The 18,188-nt window shown below is 39.6% G+C and overlaps 1 protein-coding gene across 4 annotated transcripts in view; it reads left to right on the top strand.

The window, feature by feature from the left end:
* The window catches only part of LOC126471102 (ubiquitin carboxyl-terminal hydrolase 15-like), a 184,954-nt gene extending 168,176 nt beyond the window's left edge, over nucleotides 1–16,778 (top strand). For all 4 annotated transcript variants that reach the window (XM_050099175.1, XM_050099179.1, XM_050099178.1 and 1 more), the window contains exons 16-17: nucleotides 5,436–5,524; nucleotides 16,175–16,778. In XM_050099175.1, coding sequence (XP_049955132.1) covers nucleotides 5,436–5,524; nucleotides 16,175–16,273 — 188 coding nt within the window. In that variant the 3' untranslated portion in view covers nucleotides 16,274–16,778. The remainder of the gene's footprint in view (nucleotides 1–5,435; nucleotides 5,525–16,174) is intronic.
* The last annotated feature ends 1,410 nt before the right edge of the window (nucleotides 16,779–18,188 follow it).

Genomic DNA, 18,188 nt, shown 5'->3' with positions numbered 1-18,188 from the left:
GTTAACATCCTGCTGTGGAGCATTGTGTCAAATGCTTTGCAGAAATGTAGAAATATGGAATCTACCGCTTGCCTTTCAGCCATAGTTTGCAGTACATCATGCGAGAACTGAGTTTCACATGAGCGATGATTTCTAAAAAGCACAAGCTTCTCAGTCTCAAGAAAATTTTGTTATATTCAAACTGAGAATATTGTCAAGGATTCTGCTGCAAACAGAAGGTAGAAATAATGGTCTGTAATTTTGTGGGTCCATCTTTTACCCTTATTACATAATGGATTCACCTGCGCCTTTTTCCAATCACTTGGGACTTTGTGCTAGATGAGAGATTCATGATAAATGCAAGCTAGGTAAGGGGCCAATGCCATACAGTACTCTTTGTAAATTTGAACTGGGATTCCTTTGGGACCTGTTGATTTATTTGTTTTCAAGTCTTTCAGTTGTTTTTCTATGCAAGGAGTGCTTATTACTATGTCATCCATATGGGAGTCTGTCCGATGGTCAAATGATGGTGTATGTTTGTACGATTCTCCTGTGTGAATGATTTCTTAAATGTGAATTTTAAAACTCAGCTTTCTTTTTGCTATCTTCAACTGCCACACCAGACTGGTCTACAAGGGACTGAATGGAAGCCTTAGACCCACTTCGCGATTTTACATAAGAGCAGAATTTTCTCGGATTCTCTGCCAGATCTTTTGCTAAGGTGTGACGGTGGTAGTTGTTGTATGCTTCGCACACAGATCTTTTTACAGACGCCCAAATCTCTACTAAACTTCACTTGTCATCATTTGCGCATTCTCTTTTGAACCGAGAGTCCAACAGCCTCTGCTTCCTCAGCCTTTTTGCAGATTTTATTATTAAACCATGGTGGGTCTTTTCCATTCTTTGTCCACTTACTAGGCATGTAACTCTTCAGGCCATGCTTTTCAATCTGCTTAAATTTTGTCCATAACTCCTCTACATCAGTCTTACTGGAACTAAGTGGCGCCAATTCATTGTCTAAATGAGTTACTAATATCTACTTATCTGCCCTATCAGAAACACACCCCTAGACTTTGTGACTGATTTATTATCTTGCATAATCATAGTTGCTATAATGACACCATAATTGCTAATACCCATTTATAAACTGCATTGTCGATAAGGTCTGGCCTATCTGTAGCAACAAGGTGTAAGATATTTCCATTGTGTGTGCTAGCCACTCAAGACAGTTCTCGAAAAACACATTCAAAAGTATTTTGTATGGCTGCCTGCCTGTACCCCACAAGAAAAATTACATAAAACAGTTACCAAGCAAGCTTTAAAAAAAACTGTAACTAAACTCCATGGAAACAGCCCATGAAGGCCGAATGGTTCTGACCTGCTGTTGTGTCATCCTCAGCCCACATGCATCAGTATATGTGGATATGGAGGGGCTTGTGATCAGCAAAACGCTCTCCCGGCCATATGTTAGTTTACAAGACTGGAGCCGCTACATCTCAGTCAAGTAGCTCTTCAGTTTGCCTCACAAGGACTGAGTGCAGCCCGCTTGCCAACAGCGCTCGGCAGTTGGGATGGTCACCCATCTAAGTTGTAGCCCAACCCGACAGCACTTAACTTCGGTGATCTGACGGAAACTGGTGTTATCACTGTGGCAATGCCATTTGACCTGTAAAATGGCTTTGATAGCAGTAATCTCATTTATAAGAGTTTGAGTGCGGAGTTTCCAAGAGTGTGTCCTATCAACTTTTAATAATAAACAGTTATATTATTTTGAGTCCCTAAACACTTGCTAGTAGGGGGTTGAGTCTGCCTGTTGAGAGTGATGAGCTGATGTTGTTCATAGATATTCTTTGTCAGAAAAAGTGGATTATTGGACCGTATGTAATCGGAGTTTATTGAGGGTGCATTAAAAAAATTGTATTTGTATTGATGGAGATTCTACTTCCTGAAACAGAAACTGTATGCATCATTGCATTTTTTAATTTTTTAAACAGTTTTCCTGTTACAAAAGATTGAGTGAAACTAGGTAAAAGTTAACAAAACCTCTGCAGGTGTTGGGAGAAGCGAAAGTTTTCTCAAATACTGAATCAGGAAACACAGCATCCAACACACACACACACACACACACACACACACACACACACACACACACACACACAAATGTATGTCAATTACTTTGTCATCCCCACATTTTGAACAAATTTCAGGGAGTATTTGAAACCCTGATATATTGAATTGCAACTGTTTGTGTGTCTGTATTACCTTTCATGATCACTGCTTTGTTGTTTTTCAGGAGTTAATTGTGTCTCTCTGTCAAATCAGTTTTGTCATCATTTTATAATCATCTCAAAGTAATTTGTATACATGGGAGTGTTGTTGTATTTATTTCCTTATGGAAGGTCCAAGTTTCGTATTTTCTGCATCATGAACATTTTATGTTCCACCATCATGAATTTCATCGGAGTTGGGAAGTAACAAACATTATGTGCTTGACTCCCGGGTTTATTCTTGTATTAAGAAGTGGAATGTTATGTTCGTAAAACTTTGTTTGCATTGTTTATGAACTGCAGAATATTGTTTGTTCTCACCATACTTAAAATATTTTTTTCTGCTATTGCTAAGTTACTGTCCACTGTAAGGTCTTCTGTTTGTTGACATTATAGAATAGCATCTCCATCACTGTGTTACTGTAAAAAGGAAGTTGTGAAGTGGAAATCTTCAGTACCTACATTAGTTTTTATTTCATCTTTGTATGTCCTCTTCCACAATACGGAAAAGTTTGTTGATCATAATTTGCTTCTTGTCATATATAAAGGTATTAATTACCAACCAGTCTCACTCCTTACCTCCTGCCCAGAGGTACTGCAAAATATTACGTATGCAAGGACAGTAAACTATATATATTGAAATGATATACTTAGTTTCAGCTTGCATCACAGTAGTATTGATTAATTCTCTGAGCTGTTCCAGTGTTCTTGGCAATGTGGTGGTATGTAAACACGGTCCTTAATGTATCCCGAAAGGAAAAAGGTACAAGGCTTTGGGTCAGACAAACTATGGGCCTAAGGAAGCGGAGCCATATCATCATATCTACTCCAAACCAGTGATGAGGAAGTTCGTTGTTTAGATTGTTATGAACATCGATGTTGCAGTGAGGGGTGTCTTTTTTATCTTCAGCATGGGGAATAATCATTATAGGTGTACAGCAGAAATTGATATTGTGTCCACTCCTGTCCTGGTTATGCATAAATATGTTCCTACCATGTATCCAGGAAGGGGAAAGAGTTATGTTTGTTGTTGATACAAGAATTGTAATCACATCTAATGGGCAAACTTCAACACTTGGGTTACCTGCAAAGGAAATGTCACTGAACTTAGATAAAACAAGATACAGGCAGTTCTGTATTGTACAAGATCAGTTTGTATTTATTTCGTGTTTTAATATATTCAGCACATTCTGTGCATGTCTTGCTCATCAATAGGTGTATTTGTGTACAGGTCACTAGTTATATAAAAATAAAGCTTACTTAATTAACCAGAAGCTATGGAGATATTGGGTATAAATCCTTTTTAGCTGACATTATTGCAAAGATTGATAAAATAGAGGCGTACATTGAAATTCTTCACATTCAGTGGCAAGCTACTCAGTGTTATAACATAGTGTTGCACAGCAGTATGACGTAATGGTTCCAGAAGAGAATTTGAGAGAAATGGCAGCATTGGAAAGCCAAAATAGCTTGATAAAATGACATGCCATCTTAATTTTAAAGTCTAGAATTCTGTGTTGTGAGTCTCAGATAAAGGTTACAGTTGTATTTTGCTTTATGATGAACATAGTTCTAATCTGTTGCAACAAAGTTCATTTTAATTTTCTGTGAGGAAATGATTTGCTTGATACTTAAAGAAATTGAATTTCTTCTGTATATTTAAGATCACAGTGTTGGCTCTCCTGTCAGCTGAAAGAAATCTCTGTGTGTACCATTTCAGTGTACATTGCTGGCCATTAAAATTGCAACATTGGGAAGGGTAGCGAATAACGAAATGTTACTTATATTGTGTTCTGCTACTGGAAGAATACTGGAATATATATTTAGATGATTTTGGGATATACAAGGTGTGAAATTAGTACACCACTTCTGGGAAAAACACAGCTGGACACCGAGTCAAACTGAGCTTGGATGCCAGATACGGGTGTATCATTACATGCTTCTGCTCTGTGGCACAGTTCATTGATTGAAATGGCTGGCGAGTGATGGCAATCTTTGACCAGATGTTTTTAGTGTGTGAGAAGTCTGCAGAATGTGTTGACCTGGGCAACAGCGGTGTACCCTTGGTACTGAGGTAGGGCAGCACAGAATAGGTAACATATGGTATTGTGTTACCTTGTTCAAAGATAATGTCATAGAGAATTTGAAGATTGGGCACAGCCACCAGCCTTAATAGATCAGAAATGTACTGGCTGCTCTCCAAATTATCAGCTGTGTACACCAGAGGTGATCATGTTGCGTACCCAATGGCACCCTATACCAACATGTTACGTGATGGGCCTGTATGACAATGACAGGTGTAATCTGGCATCGAGATTCTCATCAGAAACTCCACTCATGAATACATCCATCCTGGTGCTGTACACAGAACTGGGACTCATCTGAGATAGAGGAGGGAAAAAAAAACCTTTGTGCCACTCATATTTCCAGTTTTGTTGCTGGGCATACAACTATTGATGGACCCCTCTCAGGTTCAGCATCAAGAGAAGTCACAACAATGGTTGATATGCTGGTAATTCATTGAGCCCCAGGTATTGTCATATTGCCTTTGTCGATACTTGTCTCGTTGCAAACAAGTTTATTTCCTGACTCTTGGTTCATGACCCAGCTGTAAGAGTGTGCACCATGGAGCAAACTAGCTGTCCTCATGGATGCTAGTCACTTTTGGCCATTGAGCCTTGACGTGGTATTGACTGTGGTTGCTCTGAATGAGTCGGTTCCATCATCACGTAACAGTTGTGAGATCCTGACCGAAGAAAGTAGCCATATCACGGAATGATAAACTTGCGTTGGTAAGTCACGATCCTCTTCCTGTCGAATTCTGACACACGTTGGCAGATGATTCTTCCTCTTACGCTAGGTGTAACACAATTTTGTAACAATTGACGAACATTCAAATGCAGTTTCTTTATGAGAAAGCCACTGCTTAATCTTTACTTATATGCAGAATGTAGATGGCATTACTCCTATATACTTCGTACGTTTGCACTGAAATGCTGATCATTTGTATGTCAAAGGATGTGGTACACTTCTTACCATTAGATGTTTGTTGTATGTCACCTTCACAATGTTGCAGTTTTAATGACCTGCAGCGTATTTGTCTTATTTGTATTATTCGCAGAATAAACTGTGGTCTTAAAAGGTATCAGAATATTTGTGTGATGAGTTTGAATATTTTTTTCTTTCCAGATACTGCATATGCAAAGAACAGACTTGATGAAAAGTGGTATTGTTTCGATGACAACAGTGTTACAGAGATTTCGGAACAGAGTGTTGTGGTATGTATATCAGAATGTAAGATTAAAAATAGATTGTAGTTCAATATTGCTGAAATAATACTTCGTTCAAAATATTGAAGCATTTTAATGCAACTTTTGGAATATGGAGAAAATTTAGGTATTTATTTTATAATAGGCAAAAGATGTGTAAAATGATAGATAGAGGCATTACAGTAGTCCTCACTCATCAGGTTGTTGGCTGTGAAGAACTTGTTGCAACATGTTCTTATTATGCAAAAATGGATAATTGAAATTAGGTGTGACATTTAATTAAAAATGATGAGGTTCTTTAATTTGTCAGCAGTAGAATGTGAGAGCCAGTTTGATTAAACTGGGTTCAGAGACAGGGATTCATGTGAGATTACTCTGCATATCACCGAAGAGAGACAGCTTGTATGGGCAATGTTTTAGACCTCTTAGTATTTAACAGATCCAAATTTATTGTACCTGATTATTGATGACCTCCTCTACATAAACATAGCGCCATCATAGCATGAATGAATAAAATTCAAAAGCATTGTATAATATTCCTTAGACCAATATGTGCTGAGCAAGATAGTGGAGGCAAGAGAGAGACCCCACCATGTTTCAGTGTCTATGTTACGAAGTTGCTGTGATACCAAAGAGTTTTTTCACAGCTTTAAGTCAAGTCAAAATTTTACTATTCTGTCTCTCATTCTTCATTGTTATTCCACCAGGGTAAATGTTGCTTATTGTTTTGAGGTAGTTGTGGTTCTGCTGGGGCATGTTTCAGATTCTTTATCAGTGTCTCGTCAAAGTTTACTGCAATGCACTCTTCTCTCTCTTCATTTCATCTGGTTGGGTTAATAGCGTGTTAAAATGAAATGTATTTATTTAGATTTGGACTTCTGTATATACACTCCTGGAAATTGAAATAAGAACACCGTGAATTCATTGTCCCAGGAAGGGGAAACTTTATTGACACATTCCTGAGGTCAGATACATCACATGATCACACTGACAGAACCACAGGCACATAGACACAGGCAACAGAGCATGCACAATGTCGGCACTAGTACAGTGTACATCCACCTTTCGCAGCAATGCAGGCTGCTATTCTCCCATGGAGACGATCGTAGAGATGCTGGATGTAGTCCTGTGGAACGGCTTGCCATGCCATTTCCACCTGGCGCCTCAGTTGGACCAGCGTTCGTGCTGGACGTGCAGACCGCGTGAGACGACGCTTCATCCAGTCCCAAACATGCTCAATGGGGGACAGATCCGGAGATCTTGCTGGCCAGGGTAGTTGACTTACACCTTCTAGAGCACGTTGGGTGGCACGGGATACATGCAGACGTGCATTGTCCTGTTGGAACAGCAAGTTCCCTTGCCGGTCTAGGAATGGTAGAACGATGGGTTCGATGACGGTTTGGATGTACCGTGCACTATTCAGTGTCCCCTCGACGATCACCAGTGGTGTACGGCCAGTGTAGGAGATCGCTCCCCACACCATGATGCCGGGTGTTGGCCCTGTGTGCCTCGGTCGTATGCAGTCCTGATTGTGGCGCTCACCTGCACGGCGCCAAACACGCATACGACCATCATTGGCACCAAGGCAGAAGCGACTCTCATCGCTGAAGACGACACGTCTCCATTCGTCCCTCCATTCACGCCTGTCGCGACACCACTGGAGGCGGGCTGCACGATGTTGGGGCGTGAGCGGAAGACGGCCTAACGGTGTGCGGGACCGTAGCCCAGCTTCATGGAGACGGTTGCGAATGGTCCTCGCCGATACCCCAGGAGCAACAGTGTCCCTAATTTGCTGGGAAGTGGCGGTGCGGTCCCCTACGGCACTGCGTAGGATCCTACGGTCTTGGCGTGCATCCGTGCGTCGCTGCGGTCCGGTCCAAGGTCGATGGGCACGTGCACCTTCCGCCGACCACTGGCGACAACATCGATGTACTGTGGAGACCTCACGCCCCACGTGTTGAGCAATTCGGCGGTACGTCCACCCGGCCTCCCGCATGCCCACTATACGCCCTCGCTCAAAGTCCGTCAACTGCACATACGGTTCACGTCCACGCTGTCGCGGCATGGTACCAGTGTTAAAGACTGCGATGGAGCTCCGTATGCCACGGCAAACTGGCTGACACTGACGGCGGCGGTGCACAAATGCTGCGCAGCTAGCGCCATTCGACGGCCAACACCGCGGTTCCTGGTGTGTCTGCTGTGCCGTGCGTGTGATCATTGCTTGTACAGCCCTCTCGCAGTGTCCGGAGCAAGTATGGTGGGTCTGACACACCGGTGTCAATGTGTTCTTTTTTCCATTTCCAGGAGTGTACTTTAGTACAGGTGTGTTCAAAAAGTTAGGTGACTTTATATTTTTATGAAAAAATATTTATTTACTCATCAATATTCATGTTGCTCCTTCAAAGTAATCCCCCTCAGATACAATATACCTGTGCCAATGCGTCTTCCAATCCTCGAAGCACTTCTCATAAGCACTTTTTGGTACAGCCTTGTGTACTTCCAGTGGTGGAGTTTTTATTTCCTCCGTCTTTGAAAATCTTCATCGTTTCATAGGTCTCTTCAGTTTTGGGAACAGGAAAAAATCGCAGGGGACGAAATCTGGTGAATATGGTGGCTGAGGCATGATTGTCTTGCTGTTTTTGGCCAAGAAATCTTTCACAAGCAATGATGAATGAGCAGGTGCGTTGTCATGATGCAAAAGCCATGAATTGTTTTTCCACAATTCCAGACTTTTTTCGTATAGGTTCTTGCAAACGGTGCATAACATCAAGGTAATACTCCTAATTGGCCATATGACATTAAGGCAAAAATTTATGATGCACTATGCCATGGTAATTGAAAAAACCACTGAGCAAAACTTTGACATTTGATTGAACTTGGTGTGCTTTTTTTGGTCGTGGCTCTCCAGGATTCTTCCACTGGGACAGTTGGGCTTTGGTTTCACCACCATAACCGTAAACCCGTGTTTTGCCACCAGTTATGACCTTTTCAAGCAAATCAGGATCATCATTGACGTCTGAGAGCTCCTGAGTGATGCTCATGCGACTGTTATTCTGATCAAAATTGAGAAGTTTTGGAACAAACTTCCCTGACACAAGTCTCATGCCCAAAACATCTGAAAAAATTGTATGACACCAGTTGACCAATATGCCAACATCTTCTGCAACTTCGACAATTTTCCAAAACAATTTTCTTCACAGCTTTGACGTTATCGTCTGTAGTTGATGTGCTGGGGCGTCCAGAGCGAGGTTCGTCATTGGCATCTTATTGGCAATCGTGGAAGAGCTTGTACCACTTGTAAACATTATTTTTACTCAGAGCAGACTCACTGTGTGCCACTGTCAACAATTCAAGTGTTTTAGAGCACTTGATTCCATTTTTCACACAAAATTTGATGCAAATTCTTTGCTCCCTTTTTTACAATAATCGAAAGTCGCTGAGCACACTAAAACACATCTAACCTTTCAATCTGTCAAAAAAAAGTATGCTGTATATTTGAAACTGTGAACGTATGTTCGGGACATGTGTACCAACATAACAGAAAAAAATGATAATCGACTGTACGTTGCCCACGCAATTCGAAAAGTCTCCTTACTTTTTGAATAGCACTTGTAAGTAGTTCACTTGAAAATACAAACAAACACCCAGTCTTCATGGATTTCAACAGTACAATTAAATTCGGACAGAATTGTGCAGGTGGACCTCTTTCATATTTGGGGTAGTAATGACATTAATAGCCGTTATTGTACCAGTATGTCCCAAAGTTGTTATTTCATTTTTAGCTTGACAGACAAAAAATTAGTCATGGGGCATATTGAAGCTAATAATAAATTTAGGTGTCTACAAATGGTATCCTTAGTGACAAGGAGTGATTGTATATACACTATAAAAAATGAACTAGAGGTGACTCCTAGTCTATTTGGAATTCATGTCAAAATTGTGAGCAAAAGATCATGATGATAATCACACTACCATTCGAACAACCTCATTTTTGTCTCAGTAGATGAAATGGTTTGTTTACTGAGATGTCGTGCATTGTCACTGGCTCTGCACAGCTGGGCATGTCCACTGCTTCCCTACTCCCTCATTCTTACTGCTTCTCCCCTTCCTATCATTCCCCTCAGCTTGCACCCAGTGCTGCCACCACTTCTTTCTGCTAGCCTAGCAGCTGCCAGCGAGAGGCAGGGAGTCATGAGGAATGGTTTGTTTGGATCTGATTCTCGGAGACTGTTGATGCAGCGGCCGGAGACGGCACTCATGTGTGCATGAGTTGTCTGAGTGATTACACTCGTATGCCTGCAGGCCAGGTCTGTTTGCATGTGATGTGGTGTAATGCGGTGGATTTTCATGGTTTATCCATGGGCCCAGGACTGCGATGCTCCTCGGCAGGCAAGAAGCCACAGGCGATGGATTTCAGGAATTGTGACTGTCTCATCGTACAGTACATTGTACAGTGTGACATTTTATAGACACTTTATTTATTGTAGTATGTTTTGGCACTCTGAAAATAGTTCATAATTAGAAAGTGTGGACGATAAGAAGAAGAAAATTGTGGCAGTCGCTTGTGGTTTGTACGCTATGTACTCATATATTTCGCAAAAGAAAAATCACACAATACCTTTAAAACCGAGCGAGGTGGCGCAGTGGTTAGACACTGGACTCGCATTCAGGAGGACGACGGTTCAATCCCGCGTCCGGCCATCCCGATTTAGGTTTTCCCTGATTTCCCTAAATCGCTCCAGGCAAATGCCGGGATGGTTCCTTTGAAAGGGCACGGCCGACTTCCTTCCCCATCCTCCCCTACTCCGATGAGATCGATGACCTCGCTGTCTGGTCTCCTTCCCCAAAACCAACCAATACCTTTAAAATGAAGTGATGAGGACAATACAACATCTAGTCCATGTGCAGAGAGAAACTCCAACCTGACCAGGAGGTGAACCTGGGCCCACTGCATGGTAGGCAAACACGTTACTACTTTTTCAATTTTTTTTACTCCACAAAAACCGTAACAAAAATAACTAGCTTAAAATGAAGTGACATAAATAAGGTGACAGCTAATTGCAGTCATAAATTACAGCACTCACAGAATGAGGAATGATATTTAGTCTTTAGTAGGTGCACGCATTTAGCATCTTCACTGTCACCTTCAACTGGTGGCAGTTCAGCACTCACATTTCCTTCTTCTGCAGTGTGAGGTTCCTCTTCATCACTTCCTAGACCCAACTTAATCATTCAGTAAATCCTTGATGTGCAGGAGATACGCAAAATAATGTGAACAGTGGTAGTAATGGGATGGTTGTCTCTTCACGGTCAACAATGCAGGTAAGGCACAAGTAGCACTGGATTGTGTGTGTTCAGTATGGACTAGTCATCAGTGCAGGTTGTTCACGAGTAGTGCAAACTTCATATTTGCATTCAGAGACCAAGGTCGATGTGCAGTGAAAGACCTAACAGAGTTCCAAAGAGGGCATATTGTGGGGCCCTGATTAGCCAGAGTATCAGTAACCAAGACAGCCAACTCGTTGAATGGTTTCAAGAATAACTGTTTCAACAGTCAAGACAGCCAATGCAAAACATGGAAAGGCATCGTTGTGGAAATGTAATAGTGAACGTGAATCAAAACTGAATGACAGAGATTGTCGTATACTAACGCGAGTTGTGTCTAAACAACTCAAAACTACGGCGGCTAAAGTGATTGCAGAGCTCAATAACCATCTTAGAGAGCCAGTATCTATCAACACTCCCTGCCGAGAACTCCATAAAGTGAATATTCATGGATGAACTGCTATACCAAAAACATTAGTGATGACAACTAACACAAAGAAACATAAAACATGGTGTCAAGGGCATAAATTCTAGATGGCCAATCAGTGGAAACACGTCATATGGTCCGATGAGTCAAGGTTTTCGTTATTTCCAACATCGGGTTGGGTTTACATCTCGTGAATGCCAAAAGAACCCTACAATCCTGATTGCTTGATTCCAACAGTTGAACATAGAGGTGGAAGTGTGATAGTGTGGGCAGCCATATCGTGGTATACTGCTGGTCCCAACATTACTCTCACAGGCCGTTTTACAGCCAACAATTATGTGAAAACTTTAGGATCAGTTGCACCCCATGATTCAAATGTTGTTCCCCAACAATGATGCCATATTTCAGGATGATAATGCACCCATTCACACAGCCAGGACAGTACAATCATGATATAAGGAGCAAGCAACTGAACTGCAGCATTTTCCCTGGCCAGAACAGTCCCCGGACTTGGACGTTATCGAACTCTTGTTGGCGGTATTGGAGTGCAGACTCCGGAGCAGATTTCCACCTCCCTCTTCACTCCAGGAGTTAGAAGAGGTTCTGATCGAAGAGTGGCATAACATCATTATATGCCAGTATTCCAAGAGGAATGGGCAAATGGGGGGTCCAAACCCTTATTAATAAACCATTCCCAAGTAAATACAGGTGTTCACATTATTTTGCCTATCCCCTATATGTTCCTAAGTCTCCTACAGTGATAATTAAGTAGACAGAGCAACAGTCCCGAGCAGCAACATCACAGAGTCCTTCACTGCCTTGTCATTTTTGTCAGTTTCAGCCTTCTAACCATATCCTTAGGGAGTTAAAGATCTTCCTTTATAACAGGCACCAGATGTATGCCATCATATTCTTGTATCTGCTGTACTACTGATTTATTTTTCCATATGTGACTTGTAGGGGAGGTTAGGGCCGGGAACACACCACGGAAGTAGTGAGTGGGGCCTCTCCATCACACTGCTAGTGCTTCATGGCCCAACCCACAAGGAATCCACTTGTCCCTAATCTATACTCATTCTGTAGAAGACAGTTCGAATCGTGTTACCATATTTCTTATTGTGGTTCGGATACTTAAGTGTTTTCTCAAATTCGTTTTCCATATACATCTTCTATTTAATATGTTCATTACGCCCAATATTTTTAAAAATGTAACTTGTATATTTACCCATTAATCGCTGCATTATTTTTTGCCTGAGGGTAGTAACTTTCTTCTGGTGTGAAGAAAATGTTAGTTGGTACATTGTTTGTGGAAGTTCTTGTTATTTAAGCAATTTTCTCCCTGGTCCACCTACAGTTGATAACCTTATCTCCATATGTGTACCATTGAGGCACAGTATCAACAAGGTTATATTTACTGCAGAGGTTTGTGTCACTTAAACTGATGGCAAAGAGACACTCATTAGTGCTATGTTCTCGGGTCCCACCATAATGACAATCTCAGAAATAGTGACGCATTCGGAAGAAACAACCAAAAATTAGTGCCAACAAGGATATAAATTTCACAGATGTGCTGTTGGGATTATTATTATATTATTATTATTCTTCTTTCCTGTCTCAGATGTTATGTCTGGTTAAAAATGGAAAGTGACGTGGACCTTGATTAAGCGTGACTTCCTTTTAACTGTACGGTATATGTTACATTGCATTTAGGAACTTTCGGGTAATTGAACATGTATCAACACTTACAGATTTCTGTATTTGTATATATACATTTGGATGTAGCTGTATTGCGTTGATGTACTGGTGGATATTGTGTGGTATGACTCCTGTAGTTGATAGTATAATTGGTATGATGTCAACTTTATCCTGATGCCACATGTCTTTGACTTCCTCAGCCAGTTGGATGTATTTTTCAATTTTTTCTCCTGTGTTCTGTGTATTTGTTGTATTGGGTATGGATATTTCGATTAGTTGTGTTAATTTCTTCTTTTTATTGGTGAGTATGATGTCAGGTTTGTTATGTGGCGTTGTTTTATCTGTTATAATGGTTCTGTTCCAGTATAATTTGTATTCATCATTCTCCAGTATGTTTTGTGGTGCATACTTGTATGTGGGAACGTGTTGTTTTAGTAGTTTATGTTGTATGGCAAGTTGTTGATGTATTATTTTTGCTACATTGTCATGTCTTCTGGGGTATTCTGTATTTGCTAGTATTGTACATCCGCTTGTGATGTGATCTGCCGTTTCTATTTGTTGTTTGCAAAGTCTGCATTTATCTGTTGTGGTATTGGGATCTTTAATAATGTGCTTGCTGTAATATCTGGTGTTTATTGTTTGATCGTGTATTGCAATCATAAATCCTTCCGTCTCACTGTATATATTGCCTTTTCTTAGCCATGTGTTGGATGCGTCTTGATCGATGTTTGGCTGTGTTACATGATACGGGTGCTTGGCATGTAGTGTTTCCTTTTTCCAATTTACTTTCTTTGGATCTGTTGTTATGTGATCTAAAGGGTTGTAGAAGTGGTTATGAAATTCCAATGGTGTAGCCGATGTATTTATATGAGTGATTGCTTTGTGTATTTTGCTAGTTTCTGCTCGTTCTAGAATGAATTTTCTTAAATTGTCTACCTGTCCATAATGTAGGTTTTTTATGTCGATAAATCCCCTTCCTCCTTCCTTTCTGCTTAATGTGAATCTTTCTGTTGCTGAATGTATGTGATGTATTCTATATTTGTGGCATTGTGATCATGTAAGTGTATTGAGTGCTTCTAGGTCTGTGTTACTCCATTTCACTACTCCAAATGAGTAGGTCAATATTGGTATAGCATAAGTATTTATAGCTTTTGTCTTCTTTCTTGCTGTCAATTCTGTTTTCAGTATTTTTGTTAGTATTTGTCTATATTTTTCTTTTAGTTCTTCTTTAATATTTGTATTATCTATTCCTATGTGTGTGTTATCTGTTGTCTGATAAAATTTCTTTTGGTTTGTGTTGAATGTTCGGTTTTGTTTCCTTCTATTTTCACTTTTTTTGTATCTTCTAAGTCGTTTGGCCAGTGCTTGTAATTTCTGCTTCTTTTCATCTAATTGCTCTATTGCTTCTTGTTGTGAGATTTTACCTAACCTTTTTCGTTTTTTGTCTGATATTTCATTTCTTATAAATTGTGTTAGCTGTCCGATGTCTTTTCTCAGTTTTTCTATTCTGATCTGTAGCCTGTGTTGCCATGCTGGTTTTGTGGGTTTCTTCTGTGTGTTGGTTTGTTCTGATCTCTGCCTAGTGTGTATATTTAGTGTAGTGAGTGCTCCTATATAAACCAGTAGTTGTAACTCATCAATAGTTGTATTTTCATTTATTTTGTTGTGTATGATTGTGTTAATAGTTGTTATTGTTGTTTCGACTTGTGGGTTATTTGGTGGTCTGTGCAATGTTCTATTTGTGCTTGTTCTGGTGGCTGTCTTAAGATGTCGTTTTCCTCTGATTGTTTAATTGATGCGTGGTGTTCTTTGTTTGTTTGCTCTGGGATGTTTGAGTCCATTACTGTATTTTCTTCTTCTTCTTCTTCTTCTGATTGCACATTATTTTGTACCAGTATTTGTGGTACTTGTTGTTTGATGTTTTCTGATTCTGACTGGGGTATCCTGTTATTTTTTATTATTACACGGATCTGATCAGCTGGTCGTTGTTCTGTTAAAAATTTTAATTCTGGGTATCTGGTAATACATTTTGTGTACACTTGTGATCTGTATCCAGTTGTGTTGGTTCCTAAGTTTGTTGCTTGGTAATAACAGAACATGAGGTGTCGGTTAACTTCATCTGACCATCTCATCCTCTGTCTTTGTTTTCCTTCTAGAGTGGTTGCAGGAAGCATATCCTGCAAAACACCTCTATTTGGATTTAAATCATTTTCCATGTGGCTAGCAGTGTCGCTACCATTGTGGACAGGCATAGGGTTCAAGCGTCGTCCCCGACCATGACAGCGCTTGTCCGAGGCTTCATTAGTTCTGTCATGAACCAACTAATCACACTAAAAGGGGGGTTTAGCCCTATTAGTGGTTTGTTCTTTTCGTAGCCTTTTACGACTGGCAGAACATACCGGAGGCCTATTGTTTTCCCGGGCCTCCACAGGTTTTTTATTATTATTATGAGGACTATGGGCTTCGAAAGCGAAAAAACAGGTAGGAAAGAGAGTGATCTGAAAATTAACATAAACTATTTCTTTTTTTGTGTGTGTGTGGTTTTTTTTCTTTCTTTCTAGTGTTATCGAAACATACACAATCAATAAATGGCGTAAGTTTAGAATAGGTATAGTGTTAACTATTTGGCAGTTACTTTGTCAGTAAAACAGTTTGTAGTTTTTGATAGTCAGATATGTTAAAAAAATTTCGTAAAAAAAAAAGTCGTCTGGCGTTGGGGGCCGTCTGGCGTTGGGGGCCGTCTGGCGTTGGGGGCCGTCTGGCGTTGGGGGCCGTCTGGCGTTGGGGGCCGTCTGGCGTTGGGGGCCGTCTGGCATTGGGGGCCGTCTTACACTTGGGTAAATGTGATATTAGACTCGACTGTCAAATACAGAACTGTTTCTAGTTTGTGTTGCCTGCAAAGATCATCATTATTTTTCATATTTTTCAAGACAGTATTTGGAAGAGTTTTCAGAATTGTTAGATTAGTTCACGAGCTCTTGAGTTATTTATTATTTGCTGCAACTGTAATAAAAATAGTAGAAATGGATTTGCAGCCTCAACGGAATTCATCCATGAATGTTTAGAATAGGCACTCGTATTTTTGTCCCCTCTGTGGAGCACGTTATAATTCTATGTACCATCCTAATTGCAATTTTGTTGTCATGAGTTTTTAATTGTTGTATATGGATGGGTGTTTAATTTTATTATCTATTTTTTAAATTTATTTTCAGAGCCATGCAGCCTATGTTTTATTTTACATGAGAGAGGGATGTGAGAGTAAGTATAAACAAAAAGTTACCACGACAGACATCAACAGGGAAACTGACTAGGCAGGGCATTCAGAAACCGATGCTAAATCACCAACTTGTGCCTGTTTAAGTTTGTGCTAGTAATTTGTATTACAGAGATGTCTGATAAAACTCATTCTACTGTGATAATTATATTTACCAGTATGTATATAAGTATTTATTCTGTGGGTGGGAGTTGTTTATCAGTGTTTTCAGTATTTGTAAATTATTATTCAGTGAGTTGATTTCTGGCACAAGTCGAAACAGTTAATGCTATTTTTTAATGTACACTCCTTCACTAAGAAATATTGTGGGTATATCATCCTTCACAAACCTCTGTTGACATGTTTGTGTTGAAGTGAAAAATTTTTGTTTTAAGCATTGTGAACTGGGTTTCTGTACACACACCATAAAGTAGAATTTTGCCTAGTAGACAGGAGGAAACTGAGCTATGACCAGCTATTTATTAGCACTGTCTTTCCATGATGATACCTTGAAAAAAAGAAAAAAAAGATAAAAAAATCAATTCTTGGTGTAACGCATTAGATGTGAAATTTACTAATAATGGATGTTAATTAAACAAAATTAAAATGTTGGTACACAGAAATCAATTCAACACTGCAATGATTAGTCCATTGGTGGTACTGTCTTTGAGATTTGACAACAATTTTTATGTTGTTGTTGTGTAACTTCTTGTCAGAAAACATCATGTGGTTACTGATTCTCAACATCTTGGTGTCATTTGTTAACACTACATTTGTGATATGATGTGTGTTGTTAATTTACTGTGTTAGTGTAATATGTAGATTCTATTTATAAATGTGTTTCTGTGTGTTGTCATGCTGCCCACGAGAGGCGTAGATATTACAGTACTAGATGAAATATTCATTGTCAAAAACTGTTTTATTCTATACTTTCATTTGTGTTTGCCAGCTTAACTTACAATTCTGTTTACCTTAGTTTCTGTTTTACTTCAACTGTCTTACAACTGGCACTACCTCTCACTTTTGAACTTAATATTCTCCTTGTTGACCAAACTTTGTGAACTTATGAGAACTTATACTTTTATCATTATTGTGACACCCAGGTTTGATTCCTTGGAGTGTACGTTAATAGGCCTGTACTGTTGATAGGTATTCAGAAGCTAAATTTGTGTACATTCTAAGTCATAGTAGTAGCGCTGAATCAACTCACTTTTCAGAGTTGTGTTTATGTTCTTATTACTTAAGCAGTTATTTTAAACTTATGCGGAAGTAAGACTTCTTACAAATTATAGTTAAAAATAACTGGGCCTGATTATCAGATTTTGTGGCATTGAATATGTGTATTTTATATAAAAATATGTGAAGATGTGTACTTTCTATAATTATCTGGCTGAACCTCTACAAAATTGGAAGTCCTCAATACATTTTCTTAAGTGTACCTGTTGTCCATATAAGCATTTCAGAGTGTAATTTATAAAAATAAAGTAACATTGTACTCGTGTACTGGCCTTTGTCTGGTATCCAAAACCATACTTTCCATTTACTCCTGTGTCAGAATATTAATTGTTATTCATATAAAAAAGTGAACTTTTAGATGTCGAAGAACTATTATGTGACATATATATAATGCACTATGCTACAGTGATACCTCTAGGTTATGGCAATCTCATTGTACACTTTGGCACATCCTTTTCAGTGGTTATCAAATAAGACAAGTATTGTAGAAGTGAAATGAAGCTTTATTTAAAATTTATGGTGGTTGTCACATTTATTGATAGAGTTTAATATGCATTTTGCTTGTTGCTCCAGTGAGTTCTGCATTGTTATAAAGACAGTGGCAAATGGGTCAGTATCCTTCTGTAGACAAAAAAAGTTAAAAATAGAACCAAACTATACACAATAGGATTAGGAGTCTGAATGTTTTTATAAGTGATGGTCTTTGCCTTGAAAAATTAAAAAATGAAAGGAGTAAG

Source organism: Schistocerca serialis, chromosome 3, assembly GCF_023864345.2.
Source record: "Schistocerca serialis cubense isolate TAMUIC-IGC-003099 chromosome 3, iqSchSeri2.2, whole genome shotgun sequence".
Classification (NCBI taxonomy): domain Eukaryota; kingdom Metazoa; phylum Arthropoda; class Insecta; order Orthoptera; family Acrididae; genus Schistocerca; species Schistocerca serialis.
Note: the sequence above shows the minus strand (reverse complement) of the source record. Positions and strands in the feature narration are given on the sequence as shown.